The 19,658-nt window shown below is 44.6% G+C and overlaps 2 protein-coding genes across 7 annotated transcripts in view; both read left to right on the top strand.

Annotated features, from left to right (window-relative positions):
• Med1 (mediator complex subunit 1) overlaps window positions 1-6,549 on the top strand; it is a 36,903-nt gene extending 30,354 nt beyond the window's left edge. For 2 of the 4 annotated variants that reach the window (XM_028889507.2, XM_037200748.1), the window contains one exon: window positions 198-4,954. In XM_028889507.2, coding sequence (XP_028745340.1) covers window positions 198-3,441 — 3,244 coding nt within the window. In that variant the 3' untranslated portion in view covers window positions 3,442-4,954. Of the gene's footprint in view, window positions 1-197; window positions 4,955-5,555 lie in introns of those variants that run through there. The other 2 variants (XM_028889510.2, XM_028889508.2) reach the window with 2 other exon arrangements.
• Window positions 6,550-8,179: 1,630 nt separating this feature from the next.
• Fbxl20 (F-box and leucine rich repeat protein 20) overlaps window positions 8,180-19,658 on the top strand; it is a 65,108-nt gene continuing 53,629 nt past the window's right edge. The window contains exon 1 of one of the 3 annotated variants that reach the window (XM_028889511.2): window positions 8,180-8,337. In XM_028889511.2, coding sequence (XP_028745344.1) covers window positions 8,290-8,337 — 48 coding nt within the window. In that variant the 5' untranslated portion in view covers window positions 8,180-8,289. The other 2 variants (XM_028889513.2, XM_028889512.2) reach the window with 2 other exon arrangements.

Genomic DNA, 19,658 nt, shown 5'->3' on the forward strand with positions numbered 1-19,658 from the left:
TCAGTATACCCAAAACTTTGTAATTTGATAAAATTACTCTTGTCTTATAGATTACTTTATCTGAAAATTGCTAACTACAAACTTGTGAGGCTTATCTAAATCTCAGGCAAAAGTAGAGCCCTTTGTTCCAAATAAATGTTAGGTTTTATTCATCAGCTAATGAATAGAGTGCTAACTTTCCCCCTCCTATCTTACAGATGTATGTCCATCCCTGTGACGATGAGAGCTATTCGGAGGAAGGCTGAAACCATACAGGCTGACACCCCAGCACTGTCCCTCATTGCAGAGACAGTTGAAGACATGGTGAAAAAGAACCTGCCCCCGGCTAGCAGCCCAGGGTATGGCATGGCCACAGGCAACAACCCAATGAGTGGTACCACCACACCAACCAACACCTTTCCGGGGGGTCCCATTACCACCTTGTTTAACATGAGCATGAGCATCAGAGATCGGCATGAGTCGGTGGGCCATGGGGAGGACTTCAGCAAGGTTTCTCAGAACCCAATTCTTACCAGTTTGTTGCAAATCACAGGGAACGGGGGGTCTACCATTGGCTCGAGTCCGACCCCTCCTCATCACACGCCGCCACCTGTCTCTTCGATGGCCGGCAACACCAAGAACCACCCGATGCTCATGAACCTTCTTAAAGATAACCCTGCCCAGGATTTCTCAACCCTTTATGGAAGCAGCCCTTTAGAAAGGCAGAACTCCTCTTCCGGATCACCCCGGATGGAAATATGCTCGGGGAGCAACAAGACCAAGAAGAAGAAGTCATCAAGAGTACCACCTGACAAATCCAAGCACCAGACTGAAGACGATTTTCAGAGAGAGCTCTTTTCAATGGATGTCGACTCACAGAACCCTATGTTTGATGTCAGCATGACAGCTGACGCGCTGGATACACCTCATATCACTCCAGCTCCAAGCCAGTGTAGTACTCCCCCAACAACTTACCCACAACCAGTACCTCACCCCCAACCTAGTATTCAAAGGATGGTTCGACTATCCAGTTCAGACAGCATTGGCCCAGATGTAACTGATATCCTTTCAGACATTGCAGAAGAAGCCTCAAAGCTTCCCAGCACTAGTGATGATTGCCCACCCATTGGCACCCCTGTTCGAGATCCTTCAAGTTCTGGGCACTCTCAGAGTGCCCTCTTTGACTCTGATGTCTTTCAAACTAATAATAATGAAAATCCTTACACTGATCCAGCTGACCTTATTGCTGATGCTGCTGGAAGCCCCAGTAGTGATTCTCCTACCAATCATTTTTTCCCTGATGGAGTAGATTTTAATCCTGATTTGTTGAACAGCCAAAGCCAAAGTGGTTTTGGAGAAGAATATTTTGATGAAAGTAGTCAAAGTGGGGATAATGATGATTTCAAAGGATTTGCATCTCAGGCTTTAAATACTTTGGGGATGCCAATACTTGGAGGTGATAACGGGGAGACAAAATTTAAGAGCAGTAGCCAAGCTGACACAGTTGACTTCAGTATTATATCAGTAGCTGGTAAGGCTTTGGGTCCTGCAGATCTTATGGAGCACCACAGTGGTAGTCAGAGTCCTTTAATGACCACTGGAGAATTGGGGAAAGACAAAACTCAGAAGAGGGTAAAGGAAGGTAACGGCACTGGTGCTAGCAGTGTGCCAGGCCCTGGGTTAGATAGCAAACCAGGCAAGCGCAGCCGAACTCCTTCCAATGATGGGAAGAGCAAAGATAAGCCTCCGAAGCGGAAGAAGGCAGACACTGAGGGGAAGTCTCCATCTCACAGTTCTTCTAATAGACCTTTCACCCCACCCACCAGCACAGGCGGGTCCAAATCTCCAGGCAGTTCAGGAAGGTCTCAGACTCCCCCAGGTGTTGCTACCCCGCCCATTCCCAAAATCACTATTCAGATTCCCAAGGGCACAGTGATGGTGGGTAAGCCTTCCTCTCACAGTCAGTACACCAGCAGTGGTTCTGTGTCTTCCTCTGGCAGCAAAAGCCACCATAGTCATTCTTCCTCCTCTTCCTCGTCTTCTGCTTCCACCTCAGGCAAGATGAAAAGCAGTAAATCGGAAGGCTCGTCAAGTTCCAAGCTAAGTGGCAGTATGTATTCTAACCAAGGGTCCTCTGGATCCAGCCAGTCCAAAAATTCCTCTCAGACGGGGGGAAAGCCAGGCTCCTCTCCCATTACCAAACATGGACTGAGCAGTGGATCTAGCAGTACTAAGGTGAAACCTCAAGGCAAGCCATCCTCACTTATGAATCCTTCCATAAGTAAACCAAACATATCCCCTTCTCATTCAAGGCCTCCTGGAGGCTCAGAGAAGCTTGCCTCTCCAATGAAGCCTGTTCCTGGGACCCCCCCATCCTCTAAAGCCAAGTCCCCTATCAGTTCAGGTTCTGGTGGCTCTCATATGTCAGGAACTAGTTCAAGCTCTGGCATGAAGTCATCTTCAGGGTCAGGGTCCTCAGGCTCATTGTCTCAGAAAACTCCCCCGGCATCTAATTCTTGTACACCATCTTCCTCCTCATTTTCCTCAAGTGGTTCTTCCATGTCATCCTCTCAGAATCAGCATGGAAGTTCCAAAGGGAAATCTCCTAGTAGGAATAAGAAGCCTTCCTTGACAGCTGTCATAGATAAACTGAAGCACGGGGTTGTTACCAGTGGGCCTGGGGGTGAGGATCCAGTGGACAGTCAGATGGGAGTAAGCACAAATTCTTCTAACCATCCCATGTCCTCCAAACATAACATGTCAGGAGGGGAGTTCCAGAGCAAGCGTGAGAAAAGCGATAAAGACAAATCAAAGGTTTCTACTTCTGGAGGCTCAGTGGATTCTTCTAAGAAGACCTCAGAGTCAAAAAATGTGGGGAGCACGGGTGTGGCAAAAATTATTATCAGCAAACATGATGGAGGCTCCCCTAGCATTAAAGCCAAAGTGACTCTACAGAAACCAGGAGAAAGCAGTGGAGAAGGGCTCAGGCCACAGATGGCCTCTTCAAAAAACTATGGTTCTCCATTGATCAGTGGTTCCACTCCAAAGCATGAACGTGGTTCTCCCAGCCATAGTAAGTCGCCAGCATATACACCCCAGAATGTGGACAGTGAAAGTGAGTCAGGCTCCTCTATAGCAGAGAAATCTTACCAGAACAGTCCCAGCTCAGATGATGGTATCCGACCACTTCCAGAATACAGCACAGAGAAGCATAAGAAGCACAAAAAGGAAAAGAAGAAAGTCAAAGACAGAGACCGGGACAGAGACAAAGACAGAGACAAGAAAAAATCTCACAACATCAAGCCAGAGAATTGGTCTAAATCTCCCATTTCTTCAGATCAGACGTTGTCTATGACAAATAACCCAATCTTATCCGCAGACCGGCCTTCAAGGCTTAGCCCTGACTTTATGATTGGGGAGGAAGATGATGATCTTATGGATGTGGCCCTGATTGGCAATTAATTAAGAACCTTATTTTCTAAACATATGTCCAGAGAAGAAACTAATGATACATTTACATGTAAACCAACACAAGGGGTGAGTCAGACAGGCCTGATCTGTGCTTAAGATTCCTAACGGGCATGGCCTCTACACCAAGCTGGGTACATTTATAAAAGTATATCTAAACCCTACTAAAGGGACCATGGGGTTGGTTGTTCAACAAGTCATATTTCTTTGCCAGAAAGAAATGCTAAAAAATACTTGCTTAAGAAAGGGAGGGGGTGGGAAAGGGTATAGAGAGGGAAGGGTGGGAAAACTGTTGTGGGAAATATTCATATATATTTTTCTCCCTTTTTCCATTTTCAGGACATGCGTTAAACTCATTTTAGTGCATGTATTTGAAGGGCTGGGCAGAAAATGAAAAAAGCAATACATTCCTTGATGCGTTTGCATGAAGGTTGTTCACCTTTGGTAGTTGTCCATTGGAAGCATGGGCAAGGGAAGGACTCTGGCAGTTTTGGACACTTCAAGCAATGTTTGGTGTCTGTTTCTTAGGAGTGACTGGGGGAGGGAAAATTATTTTAGCTATTTATTTGTAATATTTTAATCCTTAATGTTTGTTTTTATGCAATGTTTGTTCTTAAATCTATGAAGGTTATGGTTCACAATGATAGGCAGGAAGGGCGAAATTTGTTCGGTGGTGGGGAGCTCGCAGTTTTTGCTGATGCTGCAGCGTCAAAGCCCGCACAGGTTAATCAGAGCCTGTCTTTGAAGTGAAATAGAAAAACCAAAACTATTATCTCTGGAGGTTTTTCACAGGGTTCAGACATCATAGGAATAATAGGAGTTACCTCCCTATGCAGTTAAAAGATTTATCTTTTTTTCGTTAAAAAGGAAGGGTGGTTTTGGGGGGGTATGAATATGTTTTCAGATTCTATACCCTATGGTATGAAAACCATTTCAGAATTAGTAGTTCTCCTAGTTCCACAATGTGCCAAAAGTCTACATCCCAGCATTTTGTTTGCAGGAGAGCTGATGCCATTCCTAAGAGCTGGACTCTTTGTTTCTCTTCATCACAAGGAGGAGGAGTTCAGACTTAAGTCACTCTACTGTGTGCTCCCCGAGATAAACAGTTTTAAAAAATGCAGCCATAGTTCACTTAAAACAATTTCAAGCTCACTTGAAGTAACAGGGGCCTGGAATGCTAAGTGAGCATGAAGATAAACCTTGCTACTGTGTAGCATACAATTGGACCTTTTTGGAGAAACAGGTCTGAGTCTGGATTCTGAGGGACATCAAATGAAGCCCTTCTCATAAATAGAGAAATCCAGGAGACCACTTTGAGTGCAACAGAAGTTCTCAGTATTTGGAGGTCCTCACAAAAACCCGCGGCCTTACTTTGATTTTGCCACCTGCACTGTGCCGTTCCTGATGGTTCCGTTCAGGATCTGGATCAGCGGGATGGGGCATAATCCCCAGCACAACTCTTCTGGATCACAAAACAAAACAAAACAAAACAAAAAAAAAAAAAAAAGAGCCAGGTGATTCATGTCTGTGTATGTTACAAGTGGAGTGACTTCATCAGATACGGACGATTTCTATATCCAACTGTCTGCAGGTTGGAGTTAGCATAGACTTGGGAAATCTACTGTGGCTTTCTTTCCTGACTGTTTCTCATTTCCTTTGGTGTTCTCCCTTTGCTGGTCATCAGTTCTCAACAACTCCGCCGTTTCTGTGTCCCAAGGCAATAAATAGGAAACAAAACTGTAAAGTGGAGCAAGAAAAGTTCCCTGTTACCCTATCAGAGTCCACTGTCTTGGGTGACACGAACGAGGACATGGGCAAGGTGACACCGGCCGGAGTGCTTTATCTTGTGGTGCTGATGCAGTGGCAGTGTCTCAGATATACAACCAGGTTGGATTTCTCAGAAGTTTGCCACCTGGTTCTGAATCTTACCCTCTTAGTTTCTGCAGGAAAGTTAAAGTTATATGGTGTTTCAGTTTGTTCTGGGTGGGGATGATCTCATGGGGAAATGTACTGCATAGTATAAGGGGCTCAGTCCCCCCAAGCAGCGCCAGCAAATACCAAAATGAGTAAACTGGGAAGCTTTTTCTCTCTTTCTGTCTTCATCCCAGATCAAAGAATCCCGAGTTAGGATCTGGATGAAGGATAAGCCCCTGAATTGTCGATGGGCACACCCCACACAATGGCCCAGCATCTGAACTTGCTTAACAGGGAGCCGGGGCTAAACTGCTTCACCCTGCCTGGGAACCAGGGAGCACTGCATTTCTCCACAGGGTGGAGGAGAAGAAGCAGAGTAAACCAAGCCTGGAACACCTCCCTCCCATCCAGGTGTGCTCATTCTCCTGTTTCAAAAGACGGCAAGAACACGAAGTCAACTTCCACCTGATGGCTGCTGTTGGACGTTCTGTATTTTCAGTTTGACCTGATTCTTTGGTCTTTTGGCTTCATGTTAAGGGCCTTTGGACAAAATCTGCTCTGATGTACACGAATATTTCAGATTCAAATTCAGTGTATCTTAAAACAAGTGTTTCCATGGTGAGCAAGGGGGACCTGATATAATTGCCAAAGCCAGCTTGAGGTTGATAACTCTTGAATTGGATTTTATTTTTGTCAGGCCAAGGTCTGAGAATCTAGAACAGCAATATCATGAATTTTCAGAAGAGCCAGTGAGTCCCATAGTATCCACAGTTGAGTCACAGCAGATGTCAGTATAGAGAATATTCGAAATCCCTGGGTAATCTCATTTTCTATTTTATTTTTATCTTTAGCCCTGCCCCCCAATTATTTGACTTGGAATTAACTTTTGGAGGGACAGGAAGTATTATCTTAGAGACTAGGTCGGGAAACATGCTCAATGATAGAGCTGAGCTTTACATTTTGAGTTAAAACATGTACATCAGGAGCAGTGGGAAGGGTCTTAAAGTATTTCTCATTTGATTTTCTGTGTGTATGGCTGTTATGTAAATATTTTGGGTTTTTTTTTTTTTCATTTTTTGAAATTGGAAAAAATCTGTGGGATTTTTTCCCCCTTTAAAACATTACAAAAAAATAAAAAGAAAAGAAAAACTGTTTCTTTACATACAAATAAATTTCTTTGATAAAAAGTAATAAGCCTCTGAAGTTTTTGTTGTTTTTTCAAAAGGGATACTAGGCAGCCCTGGCTGGTTTGGAACTGTGTAGATCAGGCTGGCCTCTTGTTTTTTGAGACTGGGTTTTATGTAGCCCAGCCAGACCTTGAACACTTTATCCTCTTGCCCTTCTCTTCCCAAGAGTTGAGGGGCTGGGCCTTTGTTTGTTTTGTGATTTGTCTCTTTGAGACACTGTCTAGCTAGCCCAGTCGTCCAAGAACTTGCTTTGTAGCACACTATGATTCAGAACTCAAGCAGTCCTTATGTCTCGACCTCTGGAACATTGGGATTACAGGTATGAGTCAACACCATAAAATCTTATCCTTTGAATATTTTCATTTGATAAGCACCTGAAAAATCCAAACTAGTTAAAAACCAATGGCTTCTCTGAGTTTTCTAAATGGACTCACAGGAATGCATAGTTGGTTGACTCAAGGGACAGATTTTGTTTATATCTGATTTGTTTTTGTGTGCCAGGTTTTCTTTCCTGACTTGTAGTTGGTATAAAATTCATCAGTAACTTCTGGGATGCTACTAAACGTTGCTGGTTTTTCCACTGGCAGAAGTAAAGTAAATGCTTAAAAGCATGTAGGACTGAGAGAGAATGTAACATGAACCCAGGTTTTTGTGGTCAAGAACTGACTTTTTTGAAGTGAGTGTAGGAAGGCCTCTTTATGGGGAAAAAGAAAGTTTGGCCAGGGGTCATGACGTGTTTAATGCCATAACTGGGGAGTCAGAGGCAGGTGGGTCTCTCGAATTCGAGGACAGCCAGTGTTCAAGGACAGCCAGTGCTATATAAACTATGTTTCAAAAAAAAGTTTATTAGTAAAGTGCTTGAAGTCAGTAAGTAAGCTAAAATAAGTTTTTTTATAAAGGTTCTCGACACTTGTTGCTCTTACATGTCCATCTTGATCGGATTCTAATTAAAACTAAAAGGGTGTGAGGCAAACTCATACCTGCTTTAAGTATACAATTAAAAGCAGCATTGGGGCCTCATCTAGCACGGGCACTATTTATGATAGTTTTTAATATTTCAGATAGGTACATTGTGTAATTTGTTTCTCTTTGAAGGGACAACTCACTCTAGATGGTTTCATAATTCATGGACAATAGGTCATAGATTTAGGAGTCTTGAAGGCTGGAGTTTACATTAATAGTAAGATGACACGGACTAGCTTCCATACTAGGAGCCTAGCCCAATGAAAGTCATCGCTTTCTGTGGTCAAACGCCCCCGCCTACTCTCTCCTACATGCTTGTTTCTCCCGCCGAAATGGCGTCAGGTTCAGGCTCTCACCAACCGGCGCCCTGATTGGAGGGTGGGCAGCCACTACAGCCCATTGGGCGCCACCGGCCGGAGGGGCGGGGATGCCAAAGGCCCTTGTGCCTTGCCAGCCCCCACCCCACCGACGCGCGCCCCTCCCCCGGCCCAAGAATGGGTGCCCGGCTGGGGCATCGCACCCCCTGACCCCGAGGTGAAGCCTCACTACCAGTCCCTGTGCAGAGCCGAGCGTTAGGTCCGCCTCTTAGCGCCGCCAGCTCCTGCTTTCTGGAGCCCGGCCCAGAGAGGCAGCCGCCCCGCAGCGGCCCCCCAGGCCTCCCCGCAGCACCCCGTAATGCAATTCACCGGGACGGGGGAGGCGGCGGCGGCGGCAGCTCCCACGCCGGCGGCGGCGGCAGCACTGCCCCAGCCCAGAGACGCCTAGAAAAAGGAGGAAAATGGCTCCGAGCAGGGACCGCCTGCTGCACTTTGGGTTCAAGGCGACAGTGAGTGACAAGAGGACGGGAGTTGGGTGGCCGGGACGATGTGGGTGCCAGCTCAGGCCGCCGGTGAAGTGACTAGACCAGGGCTGGGGACACTTAAGCTGGAAGCTCAGGTTCCGCGTGGGTCGGTGCGTGCTGGTGAGTCTTCGCAGCGGCGGGGAGGGTTCCGGTGCGATGTGCCGTCCCCGCTTGGCTCTCCTCGCCGGCCCGCGGGCACGCGCGCACTCGCCCCCGCCCCGCGGCCCCCCCCCCCCCGCCACCCCCCTCCACACACGCACGCACGCACACTCGGGCACTTCCCTGCCTCTCCTTGTCCCGGTGGGCTGGCGCCCGGCCGCCCCACGCTCCGGCTGCTCGCGGGCTCACGGTCCGGGGCTGCGCCCGGTGGGGGAGGGGTGGGCTCGCGCCGCCGCCGCCGCCGCCGCCGCCGCGGAGCGCTCCTCCCCTCCCCCGGCGTTCCGAGGCCCGGGCGGCTCTGCCCAATGAGGAGCGGCGTTGCTGGCAGGTGGGGAGTGTTTTTGTTTTGGGTTGAAGTTGAGGCTTTGGAGAGAACCGAGCTAGCGACTGGCAGTCGTCGCGGCCGCGGACGCCGCGGGCGGTGGTGGAGGCCCCGCGGGACTCGAGCGGTCTGTCCTCCGCGTCGGCCGGGCGGGCCTCGCGTTCCCGTCTCCGCCTCCCGCTCCCGGAACTCCCGGGGCCTGCCCTGGCCCCTGTCTTTGCACCCCGCACGCCGCAGCGCCCTGTCCGGGCCGCACCCGCTGGCCCCATGAGGAGGGACGTGAACGGAGTGACCAAGAGCAGGTTTGAGGTGTGAGCTCGGAGGGGTCACGGGCGGCGAGGAAGGCCAGCTCTCACACCCCAAACAGTCGCCCTCCCGGAGCCGCCTCCCTTGTGCGGCCCGCCACCCGCCCCCGGCGGGGCAGCCAGCGTCCTCCTCTGCCCGCGACCCGAAAGCCCTGCGCACCGGCTTGCCCTGCCTTCCTGGAGGCTCGCCTGCTGCCCCTTCCAGCCGCGGGCCCCGGGCCGGATTAGCCCTGGCGCCCTAAATCCCCCCTCCCCCCATACCACTCCAGCTTCCCATTCTTTGCCCAGCCCTTGGCTAGCCTCCTTCCACCACGCAGTGAAACACCCGTCCCCGAGTGGCCAGCGCCTGCTGCCTTCCTTCGTGGATCGTTTGCCACCTCCCGAGCGGGAATCCGATGAGTCCTCGCTGCAAGTAGGAAGTGGGGGTGGTAAACTAGGATGATAGAGGCGACTGTTGGGTTTTGGGTACTGTTTGGATATTGTTCTAACACTTCCTCTTCCCCGTTCAGTCTGTACTTCTGGGGTCATTGTTACTGGTAACTTAGATATCTGTTCTGAGAATGTGAGGAAGGTCTGAGAGCCTTCGGAGAATTCATTTCTGTTTTTGCCTTACGTTTGTCCCCTGGATTGGGAGGTTTGTAGTCTTGGAATTCAACAGTAGATGGTCAGAAAGCTCTTTAAAGAGAATTCACGGACTGAGAAAGAGATTCCTTTGGGAAGTATTGTAACTACTGATGAAATACAATAGTATAATAATGTGCAGGAGGATTCATTGGTAGGCCGAGAGACAAAGAAAGTTAGACAAGAGTAAACGTTACCTGGCCTTTGCTGGCAGAGACTCAGGCTGACCTGGGGTCACTCCAGGCTAGTGTACACCTCGCTTGTGTTTCGCTCTCTCCCCTCTCTCATTGTGTTTTTAACACTCAGTGTTTTACTTTAGCTCTCTTGAAAGTTGGAAACGAGGCAGGAATTTATGGGCTTGGGGTGAAAGTCTTATCTCTGTTTAGTCTTTGTATTTTTAAGAGCATGAGAAAAAAAATATTTGAAGTTACAACTAAAGATTAAGGTAGGGCAGCTGTGAGGGAAATTTAAACTAAGAGTTAGAGTATGAAGTTGAAGTGATGAGTGGAGAAAATCAAAGTCATTGGTTACATTAGAGTTTTATGTGTAATTTAACAACAGGAATGGGGTGTGTGGAGGAGCATAATAAAAATTACCTATGTAGGACGTTGTATTGCTCTAAAGTAGGGAGTCCAGTAAGGTTAATTTATGGTGGTTTCAAAGTCAGTACTACTGTAAAACCATTGAAATTACTAACTAGACATTTGGCAGTTTAGGGGTACTCAGAAGAGTCCAAAATGCTGAAGACTGAGTGAGGTATGGCCTTTTGAATTGCAGTGAGTTCTTTACCAATTTGCTGTTCCCTTTTAGGTTGTGGACTATTTATTGGGAAAGACTTATTGTCATTTGTGCTTTAAAACTACATTCTGTTTCTTACTTTCAAATATTTGTTTTGTTTTTCTTGAAATAGGGTCCCATGTAGTCCGTGACCTTGAGGTGATCCTCCACCTCCCAAGTGCTTTGATCACAGATAGGAGCCACCATGCCCTGCTTCATGAACTTTTATACACTCAAAATTGCCAGGCTGTGGTTTGCATACCTTTACCCCAGCACTCAAGAGGCAGAGACAGGCAGATCTCTGCTTATTCAAGGCCAGGCTGGTATACATAGAGAGTTCCAGAACACCCAGGGACACAAAGAAATCCTGTCTCAAAATAAAAACAAAATAAAAACCCTCAGAGCTCAGAATCCTTTATAAGGGGCTGATTATTTCTAAGTGGGTTATTTCAGAATGAGAATTTTTGTGAGTTGAGGAAATCTATACAGAAAATAATAGCTAATTTCAAATTGTGATCATGAGTAATACAAGTGAGAGACTCTTGCCTCACCCCAAGATGAGACTTATCCTTGCATACCGGATTCAGTATAACCTTTTAATGGAGAGTTCTAATGTTCTCTTTGTGTGTGTGTGTGTGTGTGTGTGTGTGTGTGTGTGTGTGTATGTGTTTCTTTGTTTGGTCTTTGTGATAGTGGAGACCCAACACAAGACCCTGCAAGAGCTAACTCGTCCAGCCTTTGTTTTTTTGAGACAAATTCTCAGTGTGTAGCCCAAATTGGCCGGGAACGCTCAGTGGTCCCCTTAGCGCTGTCTCTTGAGTTCTGAGATTCCAGGCATGTACCACAGAGTCCAGTTTGGGAATGTTTTCTTTTGTATACTTTTGAATGTTGTGATCAGAGGCCACATGCTTTATGTCTTATTCTGAGAGCCAGATATAGAAAAAAGCTTTTATATTAAACTGAGCCTAGTGGCTGGAAACTGTAATCCTAGCACTTGGGAGACTGAAGCAGGATTTACCTACTCCCCCGCCCCCACCCCCAATTCCAATCAGTCCGGTTTATATGCTGAGTTCCAAGCCAGCCTGAGTTATAGAGTGAGACCCTGTTCAAACCTTGTGCCCTCCAATACTGTCCCCAAAGGAAAAATTTAAAGTTAAAACCAAGAGAGGTCACTGGTTATATAAGCCAAATATGCAGCATCTATGTAAAGCCAAAGCAGGTGACTTTAGAGAGTGAAAGAGATCTAGAGATGAAAAACTTCTTGTTCCTTGTTCTGTTACTTTGTGTTTTTTGTTTAATTAAAAAAATTAAAAGATACATCTTATTTTATGTGTATGATTGTTTTGCCTGCGTGGTGCCCACAGAGGTCAGAAGGTAGCATCAGATCCTCTGGAACTGGAGTTACCGATAATTGTGAGCCACCATATTGGTACTAGAAACTGAACCCAGGTTCTTTCCAAGAGCTACAAGTGCTCTTAACTACCAACAATTTCTACAGTCCCACATTGTTTGTGAGTCAGGGTTTCACACCATAGCCAGGATGGCCAGAAACTTCAACAGCCTTCTTATCTCAGGCTTCACCCCATGTCCTGTCTAAATCTTGATTCTTATAATTCTGTCTTACATTCAAGGAAAGTGAGGACCCAAGAGGTTATGGTGTTAAAGTTGGGCAGCTTAACAGTAGAGGACCAAGATTCTAATCTTCGGGGTTTTTTTGTTTTGTTTTGTTTTCAGAGATTTATTTTGTGAATGAATACGTGTGTGCATGTACATGTGCGTGCATGGGAGTCCAGGTGCGGTGGAAGTTAGAGAACCAGGATCCCCCTGAATCTAGAGTTCTAGGCGGCTGTGGGCTCACAGATGTGGTGTTGGGAACTGAGCTTGTGTCCCTTCAAGAACAGTTAAATGATATTAACTAGTGAGCCATCTCTCCAGCTCCCCAATCTCTACTTTTTACACTTAACATTTTCAGATTCTGTTTTTTAGTGTAACTCATCATAAAGCCCATTAAATGTGTGGAAAAGTGCTTTTCCTAAAATCCATTGAATATATTTTATTTTGTATATGCTGTCAAATTAATGATGTGTTTTTCATTTTAATTGTGTTAACCAACTTTACCTTAACACTTAGCAAGATTAACAAGGGACATTTAAATATATAGTCTTGCCATTAGCTTCAAATTGATATTTTTTCCAGTTCAGTTTCTACTTTGTCATGTTTTTAATAGATCTGGAATGAAAATACCATAATAGTGGGAAAATTCTTACTTGAATGTATTTTTTTTAAATCTTAATTAGCATTTTTAAAAAGCCATAGTGTTGCCATTAGCTGACATTAAAATATTTTATAATCAATGCCTGGAGATGTTAAGACCATAAGTTAGGAAGTGAAAGACACTATTTTGGACATATTGAATCTGTATTCATTATTCTTCATTATACTTCACTGACTTTCTTATAAATATGTAATACTGTGGACAGCAGGGACACGGGGTGTTGTCTTTGTTTGGCCTGCTTGTGTTACTTTGTCAACTCATTTTATCCAAAGTAACAAAAGTCATAGTATGGCATGATGGAAGAGCATACTGTACAGCTTGGAGACCTAGCTATTAATCCAGGTTTTGCCATGAACTAATAACTATTATCACTTAATTTGTCTGGTCTGGTGATTTTCCTTTTTTTTTTTTTTTTTTTTTTTTTTTTTTTCACTGAACAAGGGAGTTAAAAGCAATTCTTTAAGTACCTTTTGGTTCAGTAACCTATGAATCTGTGACTTAACAAAAGAAAAATGTACAGAGCCAGATGTCCGTGATCATTTCTTCTGCAACACTCTCATATGCTGTTTCAAGCTGGAATGGTGGTATACGCCTGTTGTTGCAGACACTTGGGATGCTGAAGAAAGAGGACCAGTGGAGCCTGTGAGCTGGAAATCAGCCTGGACAACATAAACCCAGCCTCAAAACAAAACAAAAACAGTTTGCAGCCTCAGTCTCACAATACTGCTATGATGTAGATTTAAAAACAAAACACAAAACCCCAAACAAAACATTAAAACACCATTTTTATTTCCTTAAGGTTTTATATCCTCTGAAGAACATTCTGCATATTACCCATATTTACCAATTTAAAAAAAAACCTTTTTATTTTATGTGTATGAGCATTTTGCCTGCATGTATGTATATGCACCAAATGTGTGTCAGTGTCCTCTGAGGGCATCAGATCCCTTGGATCTGGAGTTTACAGATGTTGTGAGTCACTGTGTGGGTGCTGGGAACTGAGCCTGGGTCTCTGCAAGAGCAGCCAGTGCTTTTAACTTCTGAGCTTCCTCTCATTTCTGTTGTTTTAGACAGGGTCTCTGTTTGTTTTTGAAATTGTGTGTGTGTGTGTGTGTGTGTGTGTGTGTGTGATGTATTTTTGTGAATACAGGTACCACTGTGTAGAGGTCAGAGGACCACTTTAGAATCACTTTGTTCTTCCTGCTGTGGGTTCTGAGGGTCGAACTTGGGTTGTGATGCTTGAGTAGACAGGCACTTTTGCTTGTTTAGCCATTGCCAGTCGTGGTTAAGTGGGGTTTTGTTGTTGTTTGTTTTGTTTTGTTTTGTTTTTTAATGATTTATTTATTATCTTCATACATTGGTATTTTGCCTGCATATATGTCTGCCTGTGTGAGGGTGTTGGATCCCCTGAAATTGGAGTTTCAGACAGTTGTGAGCCACCATGTGGTTGCTGGGAACTGAACCCAGGTCCTCTAGAAGAGCCACCAGTGCTCTTAACCGCTGAACCATCTCTCTAGCCCTCCATTTTATGTTTTTGAGACATGGTGTTGTGTAGTTCAGGCTGGTCTCAAAATTACCGTGTAGCCAAAGGTGGCCTTGACCTCTCTGGCTCCTCCTGCCTCATCCTCCCAAGGCCTGGGATTACAGGCTGAACTGCCATGCCTGACTTTGTTATTAGTTTTGTGTTGTTTTCTCTATTGTTTTGAGACAGGGTCTCCCATGCTGCAGCCCTGGAACTCCATATGTAGATCAGGCTGGTCTCAGGCTCAACAGAGATCTGCCTACCTCTGATTAGAGAGTACAGGGATTGAAGGTGTGTGCCAACTCATGGCAAGAATTTAGTTTGAACATTGTAGGGATTGATTTTAAAAGCAATTATCTGACAGTCTGTCTCCATTCTTTCTTCTTCTGTCTCGGGGTTGCACCTGGACCTCATGTGTGCTAATCAGGCCCTCTTCCTCTGAGCTGCATTCTCCCAACTATCTGACAATTTTCACTGGACAAAAACTCCACCAAGTGTATTTTTGTTTGTTTTTTTCAAGATAGAATTTCTCTGTATAACAGCCCTGGCTGTTCTAGAACTCAATCTGAAGACCAGGCTGGCCTTGAACTCACAGATCCTCCTGCGCCTGCCTCTGCCTCCCAAGTGCTGGGATTAAAAGCATGGGCCACTAGCACCTGGCATAAAGTATTTTTCCTTTTGTTTCCTAATTGGACTTTTTTGAGATAGACTCCTGTTTCATAACTTAGATTGCCACGGAACTCACTGTATAGCCCAGGCAAGCTACAACTTTTTCAGCCTACCAAATGCTGGGGTACGGGTGTGGGCTGTCATATCCAACTAACTCATCAAGTATCCTTCTATTTTAGGTCATTTGTCAATATGCTGTTAAGATTAGTGATGCTGCTAAAAATGTTTTCCCCCACACTGGACAAGTGCTTTCCTAATACGATACAACCAAGCCCTCTTTTTTTTTTTTTTTTGAGATAGGGTCTCACTAAGTTGTCCAGGCTGACCTTGAGTCTGCTCAGTATCCTTTAACTGTGGATCCTCATGTACTAGTCAGAAACTGGGATTATAGACCTGCACCACCAGGCCGGGCAATCTATGCTTTGAGTCTGCTTTTATTTTTTTTGGTACAAGATCTTACAGAGTAGTCCTGGCTGGCCTGGAACTCACTATGTAGACAAGGCTGGCCTGGAATTCACAGAGATCTTCCTGTTTCTGCTTCTGGACAGCTGGGATCCAAGGCATGCACCACTGAGGCTTGATGAGATTATAAAATCCTTTGGAGCTGGAATTACAAAGGGTGTGAGCCTACTACTACTCTACTCTGAGCCCAGGGCCTCCAGAAGAGCAGCAAGTGGTGGTGGTGGTGGTGGTGGTGGTGGTGGTGGTGGTGGTGGTGGTGGTGGTGGTGGTGCACGCCTTTAATCCCAGCACTTGGGAGGCAGAACTCTGTGAGTTCGAGGCCAGCCTGGACTACCAAGTGAGTTCCAGGAAAAGGCACAAAGCTACACAGAGAAACCCTGTCTCGAAAAAAAACCAAAAAAAATAAAATAAATAAATAAATAAATAAAAATTAAAAAAAAATAAATAAAGAGCAGCAAGCTCTCTTCAGAGTCCTTGGATTCTGAGCTGGGGAAATAGTTTAGTGATGGACACTTGCCTCGCATGAGTGAAGCCACAGGTTCAATACCTACTGTGTAAAAATGAAAAAAAAAGGTAAAATAAATTTTAATCTCCAAAGTTATTTCATTTCAAACCTTGGCCTCGTTTTTCCTTGCAAATTAATGAGTACTTTGTTATTGGCTAAAGATCTATTCCCATCCCTTAACTTGTGACAAGTTGGAAACTGAATTGAAAATTCTAGTACTCTTAACTAGTCTAGTGCTGTGGTTCTAGAATAGCAATTTTAGGTATTTAAAGTAAAATATTCTGAGATACCTAGGACATCTAAGAGAGAGGGAGAATGAGTGCTCTTACACCGACCAAATGTAAGTGCTTGCATGGTAGTAATCACTGTGCTCTTTTCCTCCCTGATCCTCTGGGCTCAGTGGACTTTTAGTTAGGTCCTCAGCCAGATACTAACTCAGAAGAAACAGACATCCAACTGTAATTTTATAGTGTTCTTTTTTTTTTTTTTTAAGATTTATTTATTTATTATGTATACAGTATGTCTGCCTGCAGGCCAGAAGAGGACACCAGATCTCATTACAGATGGTTGTGAGCCACCATGTGGTTGCTGGGAATTGAACTCAGGACCTCTGGAGGAGCAGCCAGTGCTCTTAACCTCTGAGCCATCTCTCCAGTCCCCATAGTGTTCTTTCTTAATGCATTGCAGTCTACTTGATTCTAAAGTAGTCCCAGCTAACAATAGATGGTTATATTGGATTGTGGGATATCATTTTTGCTTGATTCATTTTTCTTAATTATGTGATTTTAAAAACAAAGATTTCTACACACATGCTAAACAAACACTCTTCCCATCGAGCTGCATTCCATCCCCTTGCTTTAGCTTTTGAAGACTTTGAATGAACAGAATCACTTTAGAATACCTCCCCCCCCCATATATGAAATAACTGGCACACATGTAAATTATAGGGATAGGTGGATAATCTCATGTCCAGTGAGTAACATCTTCTTACCAAAATATTTCTACAAATGGTATTAAGATGTTGTCTTGGCCTTACTCAGGCCATAGCTGACAGTTGCAGTCAGGAACATCGTGAATCCATTTGCTTAGTCCTTTACATTTCTGTAAGGTTAAAGTCACCCATTATTGTATTACAGTATAGTAGACAGGGTTTGGTGAAGCAGGAACCATATTGGCAGTTTCTTCTGTCTACTCCTCAGCCTCAGGTATTTGTAGTCACACTGAGAAAGGAAAGTGAAACACTGTAAAAATGAGTAGTAAATTGATCTTGGTCATACCTCGGTGGTAAGGCAGAAATTACAAATGGACATGAACTTTGGCAGTATACAAATCTGTTCAATAAAGTGTAATCAAATATACCAGTTACAGAACTATGGTGTCTGTTGGTGTAACTTTAAAAAGATGTAAGCTTTAAAAAGATTTTTTAAATTGAATTTATGGGGTTGGAGGTTCTGAAGAAGTCAGTTCTCCCGCACCGTGTGGGTCCTAGGATGGCACTTGGGCTGTCAGGGCTGCATGCTGAGCTCCTTTGCCTGGCTCCTGTTGATGTGACTTACGATTCACTGAAGGATGCAGACTAAGAAGGATGCAGGTCTAAGAAGGATTACTTAAAATGCACAGTAACAAGACACCATAAGTCACTCACAGCCTTCCTAAGATCACAACCTTTCCATAAAATTATTTTTGTTGGTACTCTAACTGTAATTTTGCTGTTATCAATCGTAATGTAAATATCTGTGTTTTCTGGTGGTCTTAGGCAACCCCTGTGAAAAGGCCCTTTAAACCCACAGGTTGAGAACTACTGTTTTAAGAGATGAGTAGTATGTAAAAATTTAAGTGTCAAATTTCAAGGCCACACAGGTTACCCATTTATTTTTGAAAAGTGGGAGGGTTACAGTAAAAAAAAAAAAAGGAAAAAAAAAAGCTGTTTTTCCTTAATAATCTTATAACTCAAAAAGCACTATTAAACAGCAAGAGTTTGGTGTTTAATTTCTTTTTTTGCAGGGGTGGGGGGTGGGGGCTTCGAGACAGGGTTTCTCTGTAGCTTTGGAGCCTGTCCTGGACTAGCTCTGTAGACCAGGCTGGCCTTGAACTCACAGAGATCCACCTGCCTCTGCCTCCCGAGTGCTGGGATTAAAGGTGTGCTCCACTGCCCGGCGGGTGTTTAATTTCTAAACATCAGTTCAGCTCATGTTATGACTAAAAAAATGGATATTGGCAATCTTATTTTAAAGCCATAAAGACAAAGTACAGCAGTTTTCCTCAGGGCTCAATGTTAGTTCACAGCAATGCCAAGGTTAGGTCCCCTGAGATCTTGATTCCTGTATTTACACCAAAGCTTTTTGTCTGGATAAGAGACTGATAAACTCATGCAGTTTGTGTCAGTTAGTGCCCATAATCCACCACTTGAGAAATACAGGGTCTGTGTAAAGAGAATTATTTTGCACTGGTGGGGTGAGTGTTGAACCTCAGTGGCAGGTCATGGTTAGGCCCTGGATTAGATCTCCAGCACTGTAAAAATAAAGAAAACAACCACAATAAATACAGTTCTTGGGTGGTTTTGATATAAAGTCTTGCTTAAGTAGCATAGGCTAGCCTTGAATTCACTGTATAGCCCTGGTTGGTCTTAAAATTACAACATGTCTATCTGCCCCCTCCCCCAGTGTTGACCATTCTGTTGTTTGTCCCATTTGTGAGACAGGGTCTTGAGTATCCGTGCTGACCCCAAACTTTCTGTGCAGCTCAGAACGTCCTTCTGCACTTCTGATCCTCCTGCCTCTGTGGCCCATGTTTATCTGGTACTAGGATTCATGCCTAGGGCTTTGTGCGTGCTGGACGAGCACTCACTCAACTGAGCCTCGTTCCCACCTCCTCTCTTCCATCTTAAGGAATGTGTTGACCTTAGCAAAGCTGTACTTTTGGTTGTACTTTTTAAAGGCAGGTTTACATTTCTGAGGCATTTATATAACCCAGGGGTCAGTTGTGACTAAGAACACTGAATATTAATGAAGCCTCTTATCTTTTACAGTTACAGTTCGTGATAATGTACTAGGAAGTTACACATTAAGCACATATTCTAATTTATTCAAAGGACATTTCAAAATACCAGTTTTCTTTTTTTCTTTTTTTTTTTTTTTTTTTTTTGGTTTTTCGAGACAGGGTTTCTCTGTGTAGCTTTGCGCCTTTCCTGGAACTCACTTGGTAGCCCAGGCTGGCCTCGAACTCACAGAGATCCGCCTGCCTCTGCCTCGCGAGTGCTGGGATTAAAGGCGTGCGCCACCACCGCCCAGCGTTCAAAATACCAGTTTTCTATAAGTAGATTGCAGAAATAAGTTGCAGTAGGATTTTTTTCTGCATAAACTTCTGTACATTCAGCGCATGCAGCCATTGTCAACAGCTGATAAGGGTGAGTGTTGGTATCAGCACCACAGTGCTCCTCCTGCACACATGAAAGCATCGCCTGCCTGTGTTCAGTTCCATCATAGCTTTCTTTTCTGGGATTAGAGGGGGAAGAAGGGCCAGTTTCCGAGGTAAGAGCTGACGGATCCAGTGTTTTAAATGTCAGCTTACAAGTCAATGCCAGTGTAGACATTTCTCACAGCTGCCTAACAATGAGTATAGTAATGGCTGTAATAAAATGCTGAATTATTACATTTTAGTCAGACCAAAATTCAGAGGTCCTCCAGTTT

This window comes from Peromyscus leucopus, chromosome 8b, assembly GCF_004664715.2.
Source record: "Peromyscus leucopus breed LL Stock chromosome 8b, UCI_PerLeu_2.1, whole genome shotgun sequence".
NCBI classification, from domain to species: Eukaryota; Metazoa; Chordata; class Mammalia; order Rodentia; family Cricetidae; genus Peromyscus; species Peromyscus leucopus.